Source organism: Chelonia mydas, chromosome 14 (genome assembly GCF_015237465.2).
Source record: "Chelonia mydas isolate rCheMyd1 chromosome 14, rCheMyd1.pri.v2, whole genome shotgun sequence".
Taxonomy (NCBI): Eukaryota; Metazoa; Chordata; order Testudines; family Cheloniidae; genus Chelonia; species Chelonia mydas.
This window is the reverse complement of record NC_051254.2, coordinates 38,359,119-38,382,798: the sequence shown is the minus strand read 5'-3', so window position 1 is coordinate 38,382,798 and position 23,680 is coordinate 38,359,119. Positions and strand designations below refer to the sequence as shown.

Here is a 23,680-nt window from a genome sequence, read left to right as displayed (position 1 = left end):
CTCTTTCTAATACCAAGGTCTGGGTGCAGGATATTGAGAGCAACCCGTGGCCGGCTCCCCTATCCTGCCCCGTCCCTGTGGAGCTGGGTTCTTTAAAGTTGTCACACAGATTTGTTGTTATGCCAGAAGGCCCCGCTAACCTTGGGTGGGACATGCTTAGCAAGCTGGGAGCCCACATATTTTGTGCCCCCGAGGGGCTTCACATGTCCATCCCGGACTCGGCGGTTGCTTCTCTTATGGCCTCGGTTACCCCGATTCCCGATCTCCCCACAGAATTGTCCAGCGTCCCACCCAATTTGTGGAGCGTGAGTTCCACCGACGTGGGCCTCCTTAAATCAGCCACTCCAGTCAGTCTGCAGGTAAGGGATGGGCCGCCTCCCTCCGTAAAACAATATCCCTTGCCGAAGGAGGCGGAGGAAGGTATTTCCCTTCTTATCTCTAGCTACTTAACCCAGGAGGTCTTGGTTCCATGCAGTTCTCCTTGCCCTGGCCAACACAGCATGGGGAGGAGGTGACCAGCCCTCAGTGGAGAAAGAAGTGGTTAGGGACTATTTAGAAAAGCTGGACGTGCACAAGTCCATGGGGCCGGATGCGTTGCATCCGAGAGTGCTAAAGGAGTTGGTGGCTGTGATTGCAGAGGCATTGGCCATTATTTTTGAAAACTGATAGCAAACGGGGGAAGTCCCGGACGACTGGAAAAAGGCTAATGTAGTGCCAATCCTTAAAAAAGGGAAGAAGGAGGACCCTGGGAACTACAGGCCAGTCAGCCTCACCTCAGTCCCCAGAGGATGGTGTGGATTGCACTCTCAGCAAATTTGCAGATGATACTAAACTAGGAGGAGTGGTAGATACGGTGGCAGGTAGGGGTAGGATACAGAGGGACCTAGACAAATTGGAGGATTGGGCCAAAAGAAATCTGATGTGGTTCAAGAAGGATAAGTGCAGGGTCCTGCACTTAGGACGGAAGAATCCAATGCACCGCTACAGACTAGGGACCGAATGGCTAGGCAGCAGTTCTGCGGAAAAGGACCTAGGGGTGACAGTGGATGAGAAGCTGGATATGAGTCAGCAGTGTGCCCTTGTTGCCAAGAAGGCCAATGGCATTTTGGGATGTATAAGTCGGGGCATAGCCAGCAGATCGAGGGACGTGATCGTTCCCCTCTATTCGACATTGGTGAGGCCTCATCTGGAGTACTGTGTCCAGTTTTGGGCCCCACACTACAAGAAGGAGTGGCTGAGGGAACTGGGATTTAGTCTGCAGAAGAGAAGAAGAGGGGAGATTTGATAGCTGCTTTCAACTACCTGCAAGGTGGTTCCAAAGAGGATGGTTCTAGACTATTCTCAGTGGTAGAAGATGGCAGGACAAGGAGTAATGGTCTCAAGTTGCAGTGGGGGAGGTTTAGGTTGGATATTAGGAAAAACTTTTTCACTAGGAGGGTGGTGAAACACTGGAATGCGTTACCTAGGGAGGTGGTAGAATCTCCTTCCTTAGAAGTTTTTAAGGTAAGGCTTGACAAAGCCCTGGCTGGAATGATTTAATTGGGGATTGGTCCTGTTTGAGCAGGGGGTTGGACTAGATGACCTCCTGAGGTCCCTTCCAACCCTGATATTCTATGATTCTATGCTTCTATGATTCTAATGCTCCTATCCTTCCTGTGAAAAAGCCAAAACCGGGCCCAGATGGGCGCCCAGGTTATCGGTTCGTTCAAGATTTGCATGCGATAAATAGTTATGTTATAACCCCCCACCAAGTGGTCCCTGATCCGAGTACTGTCCTGACACTGATTCCCCAGTCGGCCAGTGGTGTCCTATTGCAGTACCTAGGGGATTGCCCACGCCCCATAGTTTCCTATTCCGTACAATAGGACCCGGTCATTCGGGGATTGGTCTCCTGTGTGCGGTCCATTGCCGCTGCAGCCCTTATGGTGGAACGGTCACGCCCTATTGTTCTGGGCCACCCTTTGACTGTCTGGGTCCCCCACGAAGTTGAGGTTCTCTTAAAACAGCATACAACGCAAGCGCTGTCTCCGCAGTGGGCCCACCAATACGAGCGGATTCTGCTGGATTCAACTATTGGGGTCTCCAGACTCCATCAGGACTGCTTGTTTTCTTGTTACTTGGACTTATATTTGTTGTCCTGTTTTGTGCATGGTACACGGGAGGATGCAAATACTGGTATGGGTGGCCTGTGGAATCCCCTCTCTCTTCTCGAGTTCGGTACACGGATGGGAAGGCAACAGCTTCCTGGATTTAACCCATGCTGTACCACAGGGGGTTAACCGAATGCGGTGTTGGGTCTGTATTCATACCCCCACGTACATAGGTCAGGGAATCCCGTTGGTAAGGGAGCCTATCCCTCTCAACCGAACCCTCCTGGCCGGATTATGGACAGACACTCCATTTAACTGGAACGTTTCAATCCAAACTTGGTCTATTGATATGGTGGCCCAGGGTAGTTAAGCTTTATGTGTGTCACGAGGTAAGAATTTCGAAAATACAGTTTTTGTGGGTAGCTTTGTAGGGTCCAGTGATACCACCCGCATTAGCTCTGGTGCGGCAAGTCCCCCCAAGTATTCCAGGGCACCGTGGCCGGTCCCTGAGGGATCAGGCTGGTTCTGGTTGTGCAAGCACACGGCTTATAAGGTCCCCCCGGCAGGTTGGTGTGGTACATGCACCTTAGTACCCGCTGTTACAGTACACCAGACCCTGGCCCAGGGGGAAATTCGGAACCTGGTATGGAGGAACCGAGGAAATGTCCCATTAAATCCTCTCTCTGAACGGCCTACAGGCTTTCACTCCTTTGTTCGTTGGTTTTTGCCCTGGGTGGGGGTGAGTGAATTGGAAAAGGCTACAGTTAATATTTCTGCAGCCTTAGAATTAATGGCAAATGCCACTGCAGACGCCTTGTCTACCCTTCAAATGGAGGTGACTCAGTTATCTCAGACCACACTGCAGAACCCCTTAGCCTTAGACTATCTTCTTGCAAACCAGGGGGCGTTTGTACTCTTGTTAACTCAAGCTGTTGTGTCTTTGTGAATCAACACCGCAGATTAGAAGTCGATATCCACACCCTTATGCAGCAGGCCACCTCACTTCACCGTGTCACCCTTGATGACACCAGTACCGGATTCCATGAGGCCTGGAGCTGGCTCACCTCCTGGCTGCCAGACTTGGGGGCTTGGGGAAGGCGTATTTTGTACCTCATTCTTATGGCTGTTTCTCTTTTTGTATTACTTTTTGTATGCCTACAATGCTGTAGTATGTGCTGCCGGCAAATTTTAATCTTGCATCGAGGTTATTTTGCCTCGATATAGTTTACTGACGTACATAAGAAAAGGAAGGACTGTCAGGGGAAATCAACCGAGTTAGCATATGTGACTCCATTTTGGGTTTCCTCTCGGCCATTAACTAGAAGCGAGCACATCACGTACCAAGGGAGGAGGATCCTTCAGAGTGGACAGCCGGACAGTTTCAAGAGAAGGGAAACAAAGGAGACAGGAACCAGCCGAGGTGCCTGAAATAGCTGCTAATTCAGCTTTTCTGCAGGGGGAAGGTGGCTGCAGGGGATTGGTGATAGATAAGGAGAAGGCCTGTTTATTGGGTTAGGTGCCCGCTCTCCCCACGCCCCGCCCCAGGCACACAGGCAGGATGTTTTGCCAACAGTATATAATCTTTGTGTAACCTGTAATCGGGGTCCCGCTCTGCAGTCTGTCTTTATTTGGTTGCCTCAGCTTAGGAACGAGCTGTACGTGTCCTAACTGGAATAATTCGTAACAGTTGCTGTGAAATATGAAGGGAAGCTGTCGGGATTCCTGTCCCCGTCCCCGGCTCAGAGCTCTGCTTCCCATCTCAGCCTGTGGCTGGCAGGCGTGTGGGAAATGAGAAGACCCTCCCCTTCTCCGTGTGCTGGGGGGACAAAGAGCTCTCACCCTCTCCCAGCCCCTGGAGCCTCCTGGCTGCTCTGAGCAGGTGCCTGTGGGATTCTGCTACTCTGGCCCTTCACTCTTTTCTTTCTTTGCCATGATTAGTGGGATTGTGGCAGGGGCAGCAGGTGCTGAGTGGGGGACTCTTGTTTCAGATGCCGGTGACCTTCGAGGAGGTGGCTGTGTATTTCACCCAGGGGCAGGGGGCTCTGCTGGACCCCGCTCAGCATCTGATGTGTTCTGACCAGTGTTCCCTCAGTTTTTACGTCCAAGTGCGGAATGAATTTGGTTCTACGCACCAGTATGTGACACATCATCTCCATATTGGCGCACAGAACAAAATTCATGGGGTGGGGGTGGGGCCGAGGGATTCGGAGTGTGGGAACTGGCTCAGGACTGGGACAGGGATGAGGTGCGGGGGGTGAGGGCTCTGGATTCAGGTGCGGGCTCTGGGGTGGGGCTGGGGATGTGGAGGTTGACGTGTGAGAGGGGGTTCAGGGCTGGGACAGAGGGATGGGGTGCGGAGGGGTGAGTGCTCTGGCTAGGCATGTGGGGGCTGGGACTGGGGATGAGGGGTTTGAGGTTCAGACTGCAGTGGAGAGAGGACTCCCCCAGCCCTCTCTCACCAGAGCAGTTTGGGGCCAGGTCAGAGGCAGCTCTCCCCAGCCACGGTGGCTCCTGTGGTCCTGGGCCGGGCTGAGGGAGGGGTTCCTCTCCCCAGCAGCTCCAGTGGACCTGGGCCAAGCCTGGGGAGGGGCTCCTCTCCCTGCCTGCCTCCACGGCCCTCCATAGCCTGCAGTGCAGCTGCGTAGCCTGCCGGGAACACAGTTTCTGACGCCCGACCTTCCGTTAGCAGAGTGATTGCTAGTCCCTGAGTTCCCCCTTCGGGGCCAGGTTGTCTTATTCCCAGATAGTCTCGCATTGCTCCAGGCCGTGCTGAAAAGCATTTAGTGTTTGTACATTTTATCCCTTATGGGCCAGAATTAACTAGATGCTAAAAAGGTGGGAGAAGGGACAGTAAAATGTGGTGTTTTCGCTTCTGTGCTATTTCAGGGCAATGGGGCGAGTGCGAGAGATTCCCTCCTCCCCTCTCACTGTCACGCTCCTCTCTCCACACAGCAGCCTCTGTCCCAGCCATGGAAAGTTTAACCTGCCTCCGTTGTATCCCTCCATCTCCCACGGTGTCACGTACCACCCTGTCCCCGGCTCTCCATGCTTAGGAGTCACAGCTTTGATGTCTATGATCTTAGTCAGACTTCGGAGGGCTGGAGAAGGAAGTGTCACAGACCTGGAGTTGGCAGGGAAATCTCAATGAACTTCAAAGCACAGTTGGACCTTCAGATCTAATAGTCCTGTTTCCATCTATTGGTAAAATTGCTTCCCGGCTTTTTCTAGGTTTGGTCCAGATCATTTTTAGATGGGAAGGTTGTTTTCTCTTTTGTTCTCTTTCTTTTATGATGATGCTAAAACTTTTGTAACTAATACAGCCGAATAATGAGGTGAGAAGCGAAGCCGGTTTAGCCACTTGAGAAGAAAATGGGTAAATTTCTTCCCCTGATTTTGAGTCTTAAAGGATTCTCTGAGATTTGCATCAACAGGAAGAAAGGAGTAAACAAAGAAACTTACAATTCATCTGTAGTACAGTGTGTAGGTCACTTATGCCACGGAGTTCCCTGACCCCAGGACCCAGCAAAGACTTTTCAAGTATAAAGGATCCGAGTAGAAGAAGCGGGGAAAGGGGTTCTGGCCCCATGTCTACTCAGGGCAGCAAGATCCCTTGAAAGACAACAGGAGCATCACTGAGCTGGGGGAGTGGTCCTAGCTGGAAGGCTTTCCAATGAGCTTAGACTGCTGAAAGCTTTTGGGTGAGAGAAATCCTTTTGCTTGTAAGGGTACGTCAACAGTCCAAACTTAAGTTGACCTGTATTAGGTTGACCTATAACCACTCCAATAATGAGTGCAGTAGATGATGTCCACACTGTCCTCCTTGGGTCGGTGGGGCGCGTCCTCACCAGGAGCACTTCCACCGACCTAGGAGGGGCAATGTGGGGAGCTGAGAGCCCGCTCTGTCAACTCCAGCAGCAGCTCTCTCCCAGGAACGTGGCTGCCCTACAAGCTCTGTGTGAATTGCTCCCCATCTAGGCCCCATTCCCTGCTGGGCCGCCCCCCTCCACTGCCTCTTCCCCATAAAGAGTGAGGGAGGCCACCTGGAGCTTCTCCCTCCCCCGCCCCTCCCCGCACCATTCCCCTCCCAGTTTGACACCAGACCATAGATAACTACTCTGAGAGCAGTCTTTAGTTGTGCACCCACTTTACAGTAATTTCATCTCGACCAGTGAATTCTTCCCTGCTGGTCAGAACTGAGTCTAACCCACCTGCCCCCTGGTTCCTTCCTCCACCATCGGAAATCAGAACTTGTCCCTGACGCGTTCCCAGCACAGTGGGTTCTGTTAGGGTGGCCACGTGCCCGGTTTTCAACCATGAAGTCCAGTGGAAAAGGGGACCTGACAGTGTCCGATCACATCTACTGACCGGACAGCCAAAGTCGAGTTCCTGCAGGTGGGGAGGCACTGGGTCATCACTCGCACCAGACCCGACTCAGCCGGGGCTGCCTCCTACCTGCACTGAGCAGCTGCAGCTCCCAGCCCCGGCTCCACAGACAAGCCCTTCCTGACCTAGGCAGGGAAGGGGGAAAGAGAAGTGGAGGGCGGGTAGACCCTTGGAGGAAGAGGTGGAGTCGGAGCAGGGCCTTGGAGGGAAGAGGTGGGGCAAGGGAGGTTGCAGCACTCCTACTTGAGTGTTCATTTTTAAAATATTACCAAATTGGCAACCCGAGTCGCTAGCTGAGAGGTTGAGAAAATTTTTAGCAAACATAGAAATACCCTTTTTCACAGCAGCGGATTTACTAACTGCCAATAAAGAAACTATGATTTTCATGTTTATAGGAGTAAGGGGATTGTTGGCCCCTTACTGAAACTTAATGGGTTGGCCATGAGATAGGCCTTCTCCGAACACCAAAACAAAGGGGAAGGGCCAATGAGAAATGAAGACCCTGAGACTGGCGGGGGCGGGGGGGGGCAATACTGTAAGTCAGCCTGATTGACAGGGCAGGCAGGCCATTGAGGGAGTCAGCAACTGGGGTCCTCTCCTTCGTGTCAGCTGGAGCTGGCTGGGCTAGAGCAGAGCAGGAGGGGCTAAGGAGAGAGGAGGGCTGGGCTGGGCTGGAGGCAGAGGGAAACTGGAGCAGCCGGGAGCCGGGAGCGAAGGGGACCCTGGGCAAAGGGCCCAGGGCAAGGAGAGGCCCTCAGCCAAGAGGCCTTGCAGGCCAGACTGGGTGGGGGATCATAACCCTGACAGGAAGCAGCTGACGCTAGGAAGAAGGGTCCTTCTACCTAGAGCCTGAGGCCAACACCAGAGTTAGTGTCCAACCCTGGGCATGCGTGCAGCACAGGCCGGGCCTGGGCAGGAGGCCTGGGAGGTGGGAGGGACAGACTGTGAAGTGCCCTGGCATTCCAGAGCGGGTTGTTTGGGGTTCCCCCGCACAGAGCGGGATGTCATGTTTTCCTTTCATCTTGCCCACTTTTCTCTTTATTTTTATATTACTTGCTGTTTAATAAATTGTATTTGTTCTTAACTCTGTGCAATGATGAAGGAAGCATCCAGAGTGGAGAGAACACCCCACAATGGGGACAGCTGTCCTGAGTGATCACAAGATTGGGGGTCGAGCGCCTCAGGAGCCCTGGGCCCAGCCTTGGGGTTACGGGTCCAGAGTGGAAGCGGGCAGGGGTCCTCGAGGTCATGCAGGCCTCTGGGTAAAGGACTCAGCTCCTTTTGCTAGCCAGTTCCTCTGGTGCTCCGTAGAAGCCAGAAAAGTTCCCCACGCTAGGAGTGTTCCCCCCTCTTACCTCTGTGCATATTGATTGGTTTCTAGTAAAGTTAATTGGGATTATAGGGGCAAGTGTCAGAGCGGGCACCAGCGAGAGTTGCTGGCCTCACTCTGAGGCCACCAAATCTGGTCGTGAGAACTCCTGGGCAAGATGCTCATGATGGTCCCTTGTGACCTTGGAGCCTGTGAGTGTAACAGGAGCCGGGCACAGGGATGCTGATCCTTAGTCGGGTTGATCGCTAGGACCCAGGAGCGGCTGGGGGGCGGCTCTGGGGGGAGGATCGCGGGGCTCAGGCCCGGCCCAGGAAGTGACTCGCAGCCGCTGCGGGGACTCCGGCTCCCAGGCTCCCGGCGAGATCCCCGAGCCCCGGCGGCTGGTGCTGGGAGCCCGGAGCCCGGGCTGCAGCCGGGAGAGGGGAAGCTCCAGCCGGGCCCTGCCCGCTGCTCCCCGGGAGCCTCTCCCAGCGCAGAGCCCCCAGCCCGGCCAGGGCCCCTTCCCGGCCCGGCCCCTGCCCCGGGGGGGCCCCGCTCGGAGGGAAGGTAAGAGAGACCCTCCCATCCCCCCCTTGCAGCGGGCCCCCCCCCCCGTCACATCTGGGCTGCAGGGGGAGGAGGATAAAGAGGGGCCGGAGGCGGGTGCAGGGGATGCCGGGGGCAGGCTGGGATGGGGGCAGGGGTGCAGTGGAGGGAAGATGGGGCAATGGAGGGGGATCGCGGGACTGTGGGGCTGAGGGGAGCGAGGTCGGGAATGGGGGAAGACGTGAGTGGGGGGCACAGCGAGGGAAAGGGGGGATGTGGGGAGGCGGGCGGAGAGAAGCTCTTCTCAGCTTTGGGAGCGATCAGGGGACTAACCCCTCAGAGTGCAGAAGCTACACGGAAAAAAACCCAACCCCCCCTCAACCCCCCGCCCCACGACACACACACCCGGCTCTGAGTGTGTTATTGTCAGACACCCCTGTGGTGGTGGGGTCTGTGTGCCCTGGGTGTTGGGGGCTGCCCAGGGCCCTGGTCTGATTTCCCTGTAGGGTTCAGATCTCAGCCACACCAGAGTCAGACCGGAGTCACTGCTGGCTCAGACAGGGGGGTGCGCGGATGGGCCAATGGGATCAGCCTCTTCCTGCCTGTCCCTGGGGGCTGCCGGGGGAGTCCAGGGCAGCTCAATCTTCAGGTGATGCCACCAGAGGGCTCCAGGTATTGCTAAGGGAGAGGGGTTTACACTGCAATGGGTGGAAATCTCCCAAAGTGGCCCTTTTGATTCTTCCCTTCTTTTAGCATTTGGCTCAGAGATGCTGTTACTGGGAGGGTCTGAAGAGTCTGGGGGGAATCGGGGTGTGACAGGACAGAAGCCCCTTCTGTAACCTCCCTCTCGCCCCGACAGGCTGAGGAATCAGGTCCACGTTTCACTAAAGATCAGCCAGTCTTCCAGGGGACAGAGAAGGGAAATGGCTGTGTTGGAACCAGCTCAGGTAGGGGAGTCTCAGGGCGCTGCTGGGCGGGGGAGGGAGGAGTCAGGGTTTGATAAACCTACTGATTTACTAAGTAGGCCCATTGTGGCAGGGAAAGGGGGAGTGGACATTCCCCCAGTTCTCAGGCAGGATATAACCACCTCGGCAGGGCTGGGAACATTTTCCAGGTTCCCAGTGCTGGAGCCTGACCCCACTTGCCCGGGGCTGCTGTGAAATACGAAGGGAAGCTGTCGGGATTCCTGTCCCTGTCCCCGGCTCAGAGCTCTGCTTCCTGTCCCAGTCTGTGGCTGGCAGGCGTGTGGGAAATGAGAAGATCCTGGCGTGCTCCGTGCGCTGGGGCGGACAGGGAGCTCTCACCTTCTCCGCCCCCTGAAGCCTCCTGGCTGCTCTGAGCAGGGTGGGGGTGGGATTCTGCTACTCTGGCCCTCCCACCGCTTCACGTTTTTTTTTCCTTTCCCATGAATAGTGGGATTGTGGCTGGGGCAGCAGGTGCTGAGTGGGGGACTCTTGGTGTTTCAGATGCCGGTGACCTTCGAGGAGGTGGCTGTTTATTTCACCCAGGAGCAGGGGGCTCTGCTGGACCCCGCTCAGAGAGCCCTCTACAGGGATGTCATGCAGGAGAACTACGAGACGGTGACCTCGCTGGGTAAGGGATTCCCGTCCCCATAGTTATTAGAAGCTGTGGGGTCTGCGTGTGTTAATGTGGTCAGGTTCTTCCCTGCTCAGTTAGATCAGAGGCGAATGGGTTCCATAATGTACAGCTGCCATGTGAGAAATACATGCATTTCGGCGCCCTCTCCACTGGGACACGGGAGTCAAAACCCAATGGACAAGCTAAACCATCCCCACCCCTCCAGCTTTCAAAGGGGCATAAATCCGCATTGTCTTGTCCGTGTTGTTTCTTGGCTGCACATACAATCCTTGTTCATCTCCCTCCTTGGGAATAGCTCCAGGCATGGGGAGGGCTCTGGGCTGTGCAGGTTTAGAAAGAGGCAGGGGCTTAAGTGCAGACCTGTGTGTGAGTCAGCAAGGCCCCCAGAGCGCACAGATCCTGGGAAGGCCTAGTGAGGGTGTAGTAATAATTCAACTCACCTCCCCAGACAACGTCCTCTGCGCAAGGGGGCTCAGTGACCCTGTTCCCATCCTCTTGGATTCCCCGTTCCTCCAGCAGAGCACAGGGGCAGGTTCCACTCACGGAATGTCCTTTGTGACAGATCCTCCACCAATGCTCCATGCACCCTGATCCGGACTCATTTCACCTTCTGCACAGGATTTCCCATTCCCAAACCTGAGCTTATCGCCCGGCTGGAACGAGGGGAAGAGCTGTGGGTGTCCGATCTCCAGGATTTGAAGGACAGAAGGCTTGTGAGATGCACCAGCACAGGTGAGGACTGACAGAGAAACCATCTAGGGAATGAAGGAAAAAGTTGAGAATCCCAAAATATGATGTGAGTAACGCCCTCAGTTCTTCTTCATCTCACCGAGAGCAGGGCTATGGTCAGCAGATATTGCTCACGCCATTCCACCCTTCCTGTCTCTCCTTCCTTGTAAGTGTTAGGGTGGGATGTGGAGGCAGAATCCAATTGCTCAGTCTTTGTGTTGGCTTTTCCCTCAGTGCTATTCCTCTTTCTCCCCAGCACAATGACTCCTCTCTGGATTGTGTCTTTCCCAGCAGGTGCTGAGCGAGGGAGTGAGAACAAGGAGGGGAATCATCACGAGGCAGTTCCTGAGGAAGTGGAACCACAGGGGACCTTTTTGGGAAGAGCTGAAGGGAATTTTTCCCATTGCTGGAATCAGGGAGAAGCCTGGGGAAATTGGCACAGGTCAGAGAGGCTTCTGATAAACCAGCCCAGGAAGAAAGTGGATGAATCTATTAATGGTGGGGGAGGAGACGAGAATCCCAGAGAGCAGCAGACAAATCCCAAGGAAGAGACACCCTGGCACTGCCTTGAGTGTGGGAAAGGATTCATTGTGAGATCACAACTTGTTACACATCAGACAGTTCATACGGGAGAGAAACCATTTCAGTGTTTGGACAGTGGGGAAAGCTTCAGTAAGCACACAGATCTTAATAACCATGGGAGAAGGCACACTGTAGACAAGCCCATTCAATGCGTTGAATGCGGGAAATGTTTCAGTTCAAAGTCAGCACTAAATTCACATGAGAAAAGCCACACAGGAGAGAGACCCCAGAAGTGCTTGGACTGTGGGAAAAGTTTCACATGGAGGAGGGCGCTTGTTAGACATCAGAAAATCCATACAGGAGAGAGACCCCACAAGTGCTTGGACTGTGGGAAAAGTTTCACATGGAGGTCGGCGCTTGTTAAACATCAGGTAATCCACACAGGAAAGAGACCGCACAAGTGCTTGGACTGTGGGAAAAGTTTCACATGGAGGACGGCGCTTGTTAGACATCAGAAAATCCATACAGGAGAGAGACCCCACAAATGCTTGGACTGTGGGAAAAGTTTCATATGCAAGGCAGATCTTGCTCATCATCAGGCAATCCACACAGGAGAGAGACCCCACAAGTGCTTGGACTGTGGGAAAAGATTCATACAAAGGTCACGCCTCGTTCTACATCAGGCAATCCACACAGGAGAGAGACCCCACAAATGCTTAGATTGTGGGAAAAGTTTCAAAAGAAAGTCATACCTTGTTCATCATCAGGCAGTCCACACAGGAGAGAGACCCCACAAGTGCTTGGATTGTGGGAAAAGTTTCATAAGAAAGTCAAACCTTATTCAACATCAGGCAATCCACACAGGAGAGAGAGCCCACAAGTGCTTTGACTGTGGGAAAAGTTTCATGCAGAGGTCACACCTTGTTCAACATCAGGCAATCCACAAAGGAGAGAGACCCCACAAGTGCTTGGACTGTGGGAAAAGTTTCAAGCAGAGGTCATACCTTGTTAATCATCAGGCAATCCACACAGGAGAGAGACCCCACAAGTGCTTGGACTGTGGGAAAAGTTTCATGCTGAGGTCACACCTTGTTCATCATCAGGCAATCCACAAAGGAGAGAGACCCCACAAGTGCTTGGATTGTGGGAAAAGTTTCATAAGAAAGTCACACCTTGTTCAACATCAGGCAGTCCACACAGGAGAGAGACCCCACAAGTGCTTGGACTGTGGGAAAAGTTTCTCATGGAGACCGGCGCTGGTGAAGCATCAGAGAATCCACACAGGAGAGTGACTCTATAAGTGCTTGGACTGTGGGAAAAGTTTCACATGGAGATCAGATCTCGTTCAACATGGAAGAATCTACACAAGAGAGAGACCCCCACAAGAGCTTAGACTGTGGGAAAAGTTTCAGACACAGATTATACCTCATTAAAAATGGGAGAATCCACACAGGATGGACGTGGTCCACTCCCAATGACTGATGAGGAGGGGTCAATACCAACAAAGGGAAAATTGCTTTTGTAGTGAGCCAGCCACTCCCAGTCCCTATTCAGGCCCAAATTGATGGTGTTAAGTGTACAAATGAATTGTAGCTCTGGAGTTTCTCTCTGAAATCAGTTTTTGAAGTTTTTTGGTTGAAGGATGGCTACCTTTAAATCTGTTATTGAATGTCCAAGGAGATTGAAATATTCTGCTACGGGCTTTTGTATGTTACCATTCCTGATGTCAGATTTGTGTCCATTTATTCTTTGACATAGAGACTGTCCGGTTTGGCCAATGTACGTGGCAGAGGGGCATTGCTGGCCCATGATGGCATATATCACATTGGTAGATGTGCACGTGAATGTGCCCCTGATGGCGTGGCTGATATGGTTGGGTCCTATGATGGTGTCGCTAGAGTAGATCTGGGGACAGATTTGGCAATGGGATTTGTTGCAGGGATTGGTTCCTGGGTTAGTGTTTCTGTGGTGTGGTGCTGGTGAGTATTTGCTTCAGATTGGGAGCTGTCTGTAAGCGAGGACTGTCCTGCCTCCCATGGTCTGTGAGAACGAGGAATCGTTTTCCAGGATAGGTTGTAGATCGTTGATGATGTGCTGGAGAGGTTTTAGCTGGGGACTGTACATGGTGGCCAGTGGTGTTCGGTTATTTCCCTTGTTGGGCCTGTCCTGTAGAAGGTGACTTCTGGGTCTCCATCTTGCTTTGTCAGTCTGTTTCCTCACTTCCCCAGGTGAGTATTGTAGTTTTAAGAATGCTTGATAAAGATCTTGTAGATGTTTGTCTCTGCCTGAGGGATTGGAGCAAATGCGGTTGTATCTTGGGGCATGGCTGTAGACAATGGATCGTGTGATGTGTCCTGGAAGGAAGCTGGGAGCATGTAGGTAAGTATAGAGATCAGTAGGTTTCCAGTATAGGGTGGTATTTATGTGACCATCACTTATTTGCACTATAGTGTCCAGGATCTCTTGTGTGGACTGGTCCAGGCTGAGGTCGATGCTGGGGTGGAAATTGTTGAAATCCAGGTGGCATTCTTCAAGGGCCTCCTTCCCATGGGACTATATGATGAAGATGTCATCAATGTAGCGCAAATAGAGGAGGGGGCGCTAGGGGACGAGAGCTGAGGAAGCCTTGTTCTAAGTCAGCCATAAAGATGTTGGCATGCTGTGGGGCCATGCGGGTACCCATAGCAGTCCCGCTGACTTGAAAGTATAAATTGTCCCCAGATCTGAAATGGTTGAGGGTGAGGACAAAGTCACAAAGCTCAGTCACCAGGTGTGCCGTGGCCTCATCAGGGATAATGTTCCTGACAGCTTGTAGCCCATCCTCATGTGGAATATTGGTGTAAAGAGCTTCTACATCCGTGGTGGCCAGGATTGTGTTTTCAGGAAGATCACCAATACGTTGTAGTTTCCTCAGGAAGTCGGTGGTGTCTCGAAGATAGCTGGGAGTGCTGGTAGCATAGGGTGTGAGGAGAGAGTCCAGATCGCCAGATAATCCTGCTGTAAGAGTGCTGATGCCTGAGATGATGGGGCGTCCAGGATTTCCAGGTTTATGGATCTTGGGTAGCAGATAGAATACCCCTGGTCGGGGCTCTAGGGGTGTGTCTGTGTAGATTTGTTCCCGTAATATATCAGGGAGTTTTGTGAGCAGTTGGTATAGTTTCTTTTGGTACTCCTCAGTGGGATCGGAGGACAGTGGCCTTTAGAATGTGGTAGAATCCTAGAATATGAGGGTTGGAAGGGACCTCAGGAAGTCATCTAGTCCAACTCCCTGCTCAAAGCAGGACCGATCCCCAATTAAATCGTCCCAGCAAGGGCTTTATCAAGCCTGACCTTAAAAACTTCTAAGGAAGGAGATTCCACCACCTTCCTAGGTAACGCATTCCAGTGTTTCACCACCCTCCTAGTGAAAAAGTTTTTCCTAATATCCAACCTAAACCTCCCCCACTGCAACTTGAGACCATTACTCCTGGTCCTGTCATCCGCTACCATTGAGAATAGTCTAGATCCATCCTCTTTGGAACCACCGTTCAGGTAGTTGAAAGCAGCTATCAGATCTCCCCTCATTCTTCTCTTCTGCAGACTAAATAATCCCAGATCCCTCAGCCTCTCCTCGTAAGTCATACGTTCCAGTCCCCTAATCATTTTTGTTGCCCTCCGCTGGACTCTCTCCAATATTTCCACATCCTTCTTGTAGTGTGGGGCCCAAAACTGGACACAGTACTCCAGAAGAGGCCTCACCAATGTCGAATAGAGGGGAACAATCACTTCCCTCGATCTGCTGGCAATGCCCCTAGTTATACGTCCCAAAATGCCATTGGCCTTCTTGGCTACAAGGGCACACTGTTGACTCATATCCAGCTTCTCATCCACTGTAACCCCTAGGTCCTTTTCTGCAGAACTGCTGCCTAGCCATTCGGTCCCTAGTCTGTAGCGGTGCATTGCATTCTTCCGTCCAAAGTGCAGGACTTTTACTTGTCCTTGCTGAACCTCATCAGATTTCTTTTGGCCCAATCCTCCAATTTGTCTAGGTCCCTCTGTATCCTATCGCTACCCTCCAGCATATCTACCACTCCTCCCAGTTTAGTATCGTCTGCAAACTTGCTGAGGGTGCAATCCACACCATCCTCCAGATCATTAATAAAGATATTGAACAAAACTGGCCCGAGGACCGACCCTTGGGGCACTCCGCTTGATAGTGGCTGCCAACTAGACATGGAGCCATTGATCACTACCCGTTGAGCCCGACAATCTAGCCAATTTTCTACCCACCTTATAGTGCATTCGTCCAGCCCAAACTTCTTGAACTTGCTGACAAGAAGACTGTGGGAGACAGTGTCAAAAGCTTTGCTAAAGCCAAGGAACACCACGTCCACTGCTTTCCCTTCATCCACAGAACCAGTTATCTCGTCATAGGAAAGTTGTAGGAAAGGTGCGTGGCAGCCTCCTGTTCATAATTGTTAGGGGAAATTAACCTAGTTAGCATATGTGACTTCATTTTGGGTTTCCTCTCGGCCATTAACTAGAAGCGAGCACATCACGTACCAAGGAAGGAAGGAAAGATCCTTCAGGGTGGACAGCTGGACAGTTTCAAGAGAAGGGAAACAAAGGAGACAGGAACCAGTCGACATGCCTGAAATAGCTGCTAATTCAGCGTTTTTGCAGGGGGAAGGTGGCTGCAGGGGATTGGTGATAGATAAGGAGAAGGCCTGTTTATTGGGTTAGGCCCCCCGAGGCACACAGGGAGGATGTTTTGCCAACAGTATATAATCTTTGTGTAACCTGTAATCGGGGTCCCGCTCTGCTTAACGGAGCGGTGCCACGCTCGAGCGTAATAAACCTACAAACTTTAAGACACTCTGCAGTCTGTCTTTATTTGGTTGCCTCAGCCTAGAAACGAACTGTACATGTCCTAACTGGAATAATTCGTAACAGTTTGGGACTCTAGGCTCGCCCTCGTAAGCGAAGCCGCACTCCTTCCCTCGGACAACTCCAGCCGGCATCGGGTGAGTTCACCTTCGAGAACTCGGAGGAACGGGTGTGTGGGCTGTCGTTTAGGCGATAGGCTGGCACCTTAGGTGTTCTTTTGGTAGCCCTAGAACTGGCTCTGGGCAGAGTGTGAGCAGGGGAACCCCTTTGGCTGAGATTCTTGGGAATTGGAAAAGTATTTCTGGCACCCATGGGTTAGGTGAAAGGAGAGCTGTAATTTTGTATAAAGTCGAGTGGCCAGCGCTGACTATTCAGACGCCCGTTGGATGGCCACCCGACGGAACTTTTGCACAGGATGAATTAACCTGCCTTAGACAACAGCTGGAGGACAAGCATCCAGCTCAAATGGATTACTGGTATGTATGGGATAATTGGGCATCCACCCAAGATAAGGGCGCCCCTCGACTTTGGGCTCTGGTACCAGATCTAAGGTTTGCATGCTGCTTGCAGGTTCCGCTCCGCCCTATGCTGCTTTCCCTCCTCCGTCTCTTCCCGCTACTCCTCCTCCTGTTGCCCCTCTATACCCGTCTCTAACCCTACCCCCTGTTGCGCTTCAAGCGCCCGATACAACAACCCGTTGCGACGAGCAATGACCGTGTCACTATGGTCACGGTCCACCGCCCTTTTGGGTCACCTGGCAGTCACAGATGCCGAGGTTGCGCGACGATCCGGAAAGAGTCCTACAGACTATCCGTTCAGTCTTTACGGCCTTTAACCCTAACTGGGCAGACGTCCAAGCTATTTTGAAACCCTATTTACCCCTGACGAGAAGTATTCTATTCTAGACGCCAATCGGCGTTGGGCGGGGGACGCTGAGAATCGCACCCCTTGGCCCGAAGCCGATCCAGGTTGGGATCCTAACGACCTCAATGGCCGGGCCAGCCTCTCAGCTGCCCGGGAAGGGCTCCTGGAGAGCATCCGTAGGGCAGGTAGTAAGACGGCAAATTGGTCAAAAATTAGAGAGTGCCAGCAAGACCTAAACGAGCATCCGTCTGCATGTTTGGCCCCCTTGTTTAAGCAGGTTAGAATGTATGGGGGAGGGGTGGAGCCAGAAGCCGAGGTTAGCCACGTGATGATGGTCTCTTACTTTGTCGATCAAGCGGCGCCAGACATAAAGAAGTATTTAACTAAACGTGTTCCCCATTGGCCAGGGAAAGCCCTAAGCAAAGTAGTTCGCCTGGCCACTTTTGTGTTTAATGGTAGGGACGAGGAGAAAGCTAAGGAAAAACGTAAGCAAAAGAAGGAGGAAGGAAGTATGTTGGCAGCCGCATTGCAGGTTCCCTTGGGGAATCAGCACTGGCAGGGACACGGGAATACAAGGGGGAGGGGACGCGGACGTGGGACAGGACGGGGAGGAGGCTGTGGTGGGACAAGGAACGGGAACTGTAATTATTGTAAGCAACCGGGGCACTGGAAGAGGGAATACCCCCTGCTTCCACCAGGGGCTCCTTGTCAAGATCAGCCGGCGACCGGTTCCTCCTTTCCCCCTAACGCTCCCCAGGACTTCGCTAATCCCCAGTGACTAGAGGCAGAGATTTTGGGAGCCGTGGGAGAGTTGGAATGGGATCTTGGATTGCAGTCGCAAATTTACTTGAAAATTGGGGAACGGTTTGTACCCTTTTTGGTGGATACCGGAGCCACCCTTTCCACTTTAACTTTTGTTGCGGGCTCTCTTTCTAATACCAAGGTCTGGGTGCAGGATATTGAGGGCAACCCGTGGCCGGCTCCCCTATCCTGCCCCGTCCCTGTGGAGCTGGGTTCTTTAAAGTTGTCACACAGATTTGTTGTTATGCCAGAAGGCCCCGCTAACCTTGGGTGGGACATGCTTAGCAAGCTGGGAGCCCACATATTTTGTGCCCCCGAGGGGCTTCACATGTCCATCCCGAACTCGGCGGTTGCTTCTCTTATGGCCTCGGTTACCCCGATTCCCGATCTCCCCACAGAATTGTCCAGCGTCCCACCCAATTTGTGGAGCGTGAGTTCCACCGACGTGGGCCTCCTTAAATCAGCCACTCCAGTCAGTCTGCCGGTAAGGGATGGGCCGCCTCCCTCCGTAAAACAATATCCCTTGCCGAAGGAGGCGGAGGAAGGTATTTCCCTTCTTATCTCTAGCTACTTAACCCAGGAGGTCTTGGTTCCATGCAGTTCTCCTTGCCCTGGCCAACACAGCATGGGGAGGAGGTGACCAGCCCTCAGTGGAGAAAGAAGTGGTTAGGGACTATTTAGAAAAGCTGGACGTGCACAAGTCCATGGGGCCGGATGCGTTGCATCCGAGAGTGCTAAAGGAGTTGGTGGCTGTGATTGCAGAGGCATTGGCCATTATTTTTGAAAACTCGTAGCAAACGGGGGAAGTCCCGGACGACTGGAAAAAGGCTAATGTAGTGCCAATCCTTAAAAAAGGGAAGAAGGAGGATCCTGGGAACTACAGGCCAGTCAGCCTCACCTCAGTCCCCAGAAAAATCATGGAGCAGGTCCTCAAGGAATCAATCCTGAAGCACTTAGACGAGAGGAAAGTGATCAGGAACAGTCAGCATGGATTCACCAAGGGAAGGTCCTGCCTGACTAATCTAATCGCCTTCTATGATGAGATTACTGGTTCTGTGGATGAAGGGAAAGCAGTGGATGTATTGTTTCTTGACTTTAGCAAAGCTTTTGACACGGTCTCCCACAGTATTCTTGTCAGCAAGTTAAAGAAGTATGGGCTACATGAATGCACTATAAGGTGGGTAGAAAGTTGGCTAGATTGTCGGGCTCAACGGGTAGTGATCAATGGCTCCATGTCTAGTTGGCAGCCGGTATCAAGTGGAGTGCCCCAAGGGTCGGTCCTGGGGCCGGTTTTGTTCAATATCTTCATAAATGATCTGGAGGATGGTGTGGATTGCACTCTCAGCAAATTTGCAGATGATACTAAACTAGGAGGAGTGGTAGATACGGTGGCAGGTAGGGGTAGGATACAGAGGGACCTAGACAAATTGGAGGATTGGGCCAAAAGAAATCTGATGTGGTTCAAGAAGGATAAGTGCAGGGTCCTGCACTTAGGACGGAAGAATGCAATGCACCGCTACAGACTAGGGACCGAATGGCTAGGCAGCAGTTCTGCGGAAAAGGACCTAGGGGTGACAGTGGACGAGAAGCTGGATATGAGTCAGCAGTGTGCCCTTGTTGCCAAGAAGGCCAATGGCATTTTGGGATGTATAAGTCGGGGCATAGCCAGCAGATCGAGGGACGTGATCGTTCCCCTCTATTCGACATTGGTGAGGCCTCATCTGGAGTACTGCGTCCAGTTTTGGGCCCCACACTACAAGAAGGAGAGGCTGAGGGAACTGGGATTTAGTCTGCAGAAGAGAAGAAGAGGGGAGATTTGATAGCTGCTTTCAACTACCTGAAAGGTGGTTCCAAAGAGGATGGTTCTAGACTATTCTCAGTGGTAGAAGATGGCAGGACAAGGAGTAATGGTCTCAAGTTGCAGTGGGGGAGGTTTAGGTTGGATATTAGGAAAAACTTTTTCACTAGGAGGGTGGTGAAACACTGGAATGCGTTACCTAGGGAGGTGGTAGAATCTCCTTCCTTAGAAGTTTTTAAGGTAAGGCTTGACAAAGCCCTGGCTGGAATGATTTAATTGGGGATTGGTCCTGTTTGAGCAGGGGGTTGGACTAGATGACCTCCTGAGGTCCCTTCCAACCCTGATATTCTATGATTCTATGCTTCTATGATTCTAATGCTCCTATCCTTCCTGTGAAAAAGCCAAAACCGGGCCCAGATGGGCGCCCAGGTTATCGGTTCGTTCAAGATCTGCATGCGATAAATAGTTATGTTATAACCCCCCACCAAGTGGTCCCTGATCCGAGTACTGTCCTGACACTGATTCCCCAGTCGGCCAGTGGTGTCCTATTGCAGTACCTAGGGGATTGCCCATGCCCCATAGTTTCCTATTCCGTACAATAGGACCCGGTCATTCGGGGATTGGTCTCCTGTGTGCGGTCCATTGCCGCTGCAGCCCTTATGGTGGAACGGTCACGCCCTATTGTTCTGGGCCACCCTTTGACTGTCTGGGTCCCCCACGAAGTTGAGGTTCTCTTAAAACAGCATACAACGCAAGCGCTCTCTCCGCAGTGGGCCCACCAATACGAGCGGATTCTGCTGGATTCAACTATTGGGGTCTCCAGACTCCATCAGGACTGCTTGTTTTCTTGTTACTTGGACTTATATTTGTTGTCCTGTTTTGTGCGTGGTACACGGGAGGATGCAAATACTGGTATGGGTGGCCTGTGGAATCCCCTCTCTCTTCTCGAGTTCGGTACACGGATGGGAAGGCAACAGCTTCCTGGATTTAACCCATGCTGTACCACAGGGGGTTAACCGAATGCGGTGTTGGGTCTGTATTCATACCCCCACGTACATAGGTCAGGGAATCCCGTTGGTAAGGGAGCCTATCCCTCTCAACTGAACCCTCCTGGCCGGATTATGGACAGACACTCCATTTAACTGGAACGTTTCAATCCAAACTTGGTCTATTCATATGGTGGCCCAGGGTAGTTAAGCTTTATGTGTGTCACGAGGTAAGAATTTCGAAAATACAGTTTTTGTGGGTAGCTTTGTAGGGTCCAGTGATACCACCCGCATTAGCTCTGGTGCGGCAAGTCCCCCCAAGTATTCCAGGGCGCCGTGGCCGGTCCCTGAGAGATCAGGCTGGTTCTGGTTGTGCAAGCACACGGCTTATAAGGTCCCCCCGGCAGGTTGGTGTGGTACATGCACCTTAGTACCCGCTGTTACAGTACACCAGACCCTGGCCCAGGGGGAAATTCGGAACCTGGTATGGAGGAACCGAGGAAATGTCCCATTAAATCCTCTCTCTGAACGGCCTACAGGCTTTCACTCCTTTGTTCGTTGGTTTTTGCCCTGGGTGGGGGTGAGTGAATTGGAAAAGGCTATAGTTAATATTTCTGCAGCCTTAGAATTAATGGCAAATGCCACTGCAGACGCCTTGTCTACCCTTCAAATGGAGGTGACTCAGTTATCTCAGACCACACTGCAGAACCCCTTAGCCTTAGACTATCTTCTTGCAAACCAGGGGGCGTTTGTACTCTTGTTAACTCAAGCTGTTGTGTCTTTGTGAATCAACACCGCAGATTAGAAGTCGATATCCACACCCTTATGCAGCAGGCCACCTCACTTCACCGTGTCACCCTTGATGACACCAGTACCGGATTCCATGAGGCCTGGAGCTGGCTCACCTCCTGGCTGCCAGACTTGGGGGCTTGGGGAAGGCGTATTTTGTACCTCATTCTTATGGCTGTTTCTCTTTTTGTATTACTTTTTGTATGCCTACAATGCTGTAGTATGTGCTGCCGGCAAATTTTAATCTTGCATCGAGGTTATTCTGCCTCGATATAGTTTACTGACGTACATAAGAAAAGGAAGGACTGTCAGGGGAAATCAACCGAGTTAGCATATGTGACTCCATTTTGGGTTTCCTCTCGGCCATTAACTAGAAGCGAGCACATCACGTACCAAGGGAGGAGGATCCTTCAGAGTGGACAGCCGGACAGTTTCAAGAGAAGGGAAACAAAGGAGACAGGAACCAGCCGAGGTGCCTGAAATAGCTGCTAATTCAGCTTTTCTGCAGGGGGAAGGTGGCTGCAGGGGATTGGTGATAGATAAGGAGAAGGCCTGTTTATTGGGTTAGGTGCCCGCTCTCCCCACGCCCCGCCCCAGGCACACAGGCAGGATGTTTTGCCAACAGTATATAATCTTTGTGTAACCTGTAATCGGGGTCCCGCTCTGCAGTCTGTCTTTATTTGGTTGCCTCAGCTTAGGAACGAGCTGTACGTGTCCTAACTGGAATAATTCGTAACAGTTGCTGTGAAATATGAAGGGAAGCTGTCGGGATTCCTGTCCCCGTCCCCGGCTCAGAGCTCTGCTTCCCAGTCTCAGCCTGTGGCTGGCAGGCGTGTGGGAAATGAGAAGACCCTCCCCTTCTCCGTGTGCTGGGGGGACAAAGAGCTCTCACCCTCTCCCAGCCCCTGGAGCCTCCTGGCTGCTCTGAGCAGGGTGCCTGTGGGATTCTGCTACTCTGGCCCTTCTCTCTTTTCTTTCTTTGCCATGATTAGTGGGATTGTGGCAGGGGCAGCAGGTGCTGAGTGGGGGACTCTTGTTTCAGATGCCGGTGACCTTCGAGGAGGTGGCTGTGTATTTCACCCAGGGGCAGGGGGCTCTGCTGGACCCCGCTCAGCATCTGATGTGTTCTGACCAGTGTTCCCTCAGTTTTTACGTCCAAGTGCGGAATGAATTTGGTTCTACGCACCAGTATGTGACACATCATCTCCATATTGGCGCACAGAACAAAATTCATGGGGTGGGGGTGGGGCCGAGGGATTCGGAGTGTGGGAACTGGCTCAGGACTGGGACAGGGATGAGGTGCGGGGGGTGAGGGCTCTGGATTCAGGTGAGGGCTCTGGGGTTGGGCTGGGGATGTGGAGGTTGACGTGTGAGAGGGGGTTCAGGGCTGGGACAGAGGGATGGGGTGCGGAGGGGTGAGTGCTCTGGCTAGGCATGTGGGGGCTGGGACTGGGGATGAGGGGTTTGGGGTTCAGACTGCAGTGGAGAGAGGACTCCCCCAGCCCTCTCTCACCAGAGCAGTTTGGGGCCACGTCAGAGGCAACTCTCCCCAACCACGGTGGCTCCTGTGGTCCTGGGCCGGGCTGAGGGAGGGGTTCCTCTCCCCAGCAGCTCCAGTGGACCTGGGCCAAGCCTGGGGAGGGGCTCCTCTCCCTGCCTGCCTCCACGGCCCTCCATAGCCTGCAGTGCAGCTGCGTAGCCTGCGGGAACACAGTTTCTGACGCCCGACCTTCCGTTAGCAGAGTGATTGCTAGTCCCTGAGTTCCCCCTTCGGGGCCAGGTTGTCTTATTCCCAGATAGTCTCGCATTGCTCCAGGCCGTGCTGAAAAGCATTTAGTGTTTGTACATTTTATCCCTTATGGGCCAGAATTAACTAGATGCTAAAAAGGTGGGAGAAGGGACAGTAAAATGTGGTGTTTTCGCTTCTGTGCTATTTCAGGGCAATGGGGCGAGTGCGAGAGATTCCCTCCTCCCCTCTCACTGTCACGCTCCTCTCTCCACACAGCAGCCTCTGTCCCAGCCATGGAAAGTTTAACCTGCCTCCGTTGTATCCCTCCATCTCCCACGGTGTCACGTACCACCCTGTCCCCGGCTCTCCATGCTTAGGAGTCACAGCTTTGATGTCTATGATCTTAGTCAGACTCCGGAGGGCTGGAGAAGGAAGTGTCACAGACCTGGAGTGGGCAGGGAAATCTCAATGAACTTCAAAGCACAGTTGGACCTTCAGATCTTATAGTCCTGTTTCCATCTATTGGTAAAATTGCTTCCCGGCTTTTTCTAGGTTTGGTCCAGATCATTTGTAGATGGGAAGGTTGTTTTCTCTTTTGTTCTCTTTCTTTTATGATGATGCTAAAACTTTTGTAACTAATACAGCCGAATAATGAGGTGAGAAGCGAAG

The 23,680-nt window shown here is 52.5% G+C and overlaps 2 protein-coding genes and 1 long non-coding RNA gene across 8 annotated transcripts in view; 2 read left to right on the top strand and 1 right to left on the bottom strand.

Moving 5' to 3' along the window:
* The window catches only part of LOC114022341 (zinc finger protein OZF), a 793,526-nt gene that overhangs the window by 634,116 nt on the left and 135,730 nt on the right, over window positions 1-23,680 (bottom strand). The gene's annotated exons all lie outside the window — the stretch shown is intronic.
* LOC119567591 lies at window positions 8,286-9,843 on the top strand. The gene is made up of 3 exons (XR_005227627.2): window positions 8,286-8,349; window positions 9,188-9,275; window positions 9,795-9,843. It is a non-coding gene; the product is annotated as an uncharacterized LOC119567591 (long non-coding RNA).
* On the top strand, window positions 9,867-12,880 carry LOC119567584 (zinc finger protein 23-like). The gene is made up of 4 exons (XM_043528244.1): window positions 9,867-9,921; window positions 10,546-10,659; window positions 10,948-11,587; window positions 12,176-12,880. The coding sequence occupies exons 1-4, from the start codon at window positions 9,888-9,890 to the stop codon at window positions 12,468-12,470; spliced, it is 1,083 nt and encodes a 360-aa protein (XP_043384179.1). The 5' UTR covers window positions 9,867-9,887; the 3' UTR covers window positions 12,471-12,880.

Coding starts and splice junctions, on each gene's coding strand:
- LOC119567584 (XM_043528244.1), top strand. CDS start 9,888: ATGCAGGAGAACTACGAGACGGTGACCTCGCTGG. Junction 10,660..10,947: donor TGTGAGATGCACCAGCACAG/GTGAGGACTGAC, acceptor TGTCTTTCCCAG/CAGGTGCTGAGCGAGGGAGT. Junction 11,588..12,175: donor GGGAAAAGTTTCACATGGAG/GTCGGCGCTTGT, acceptor TTTCAAGCAGAG/GTCATACCTTGTTAATCATC.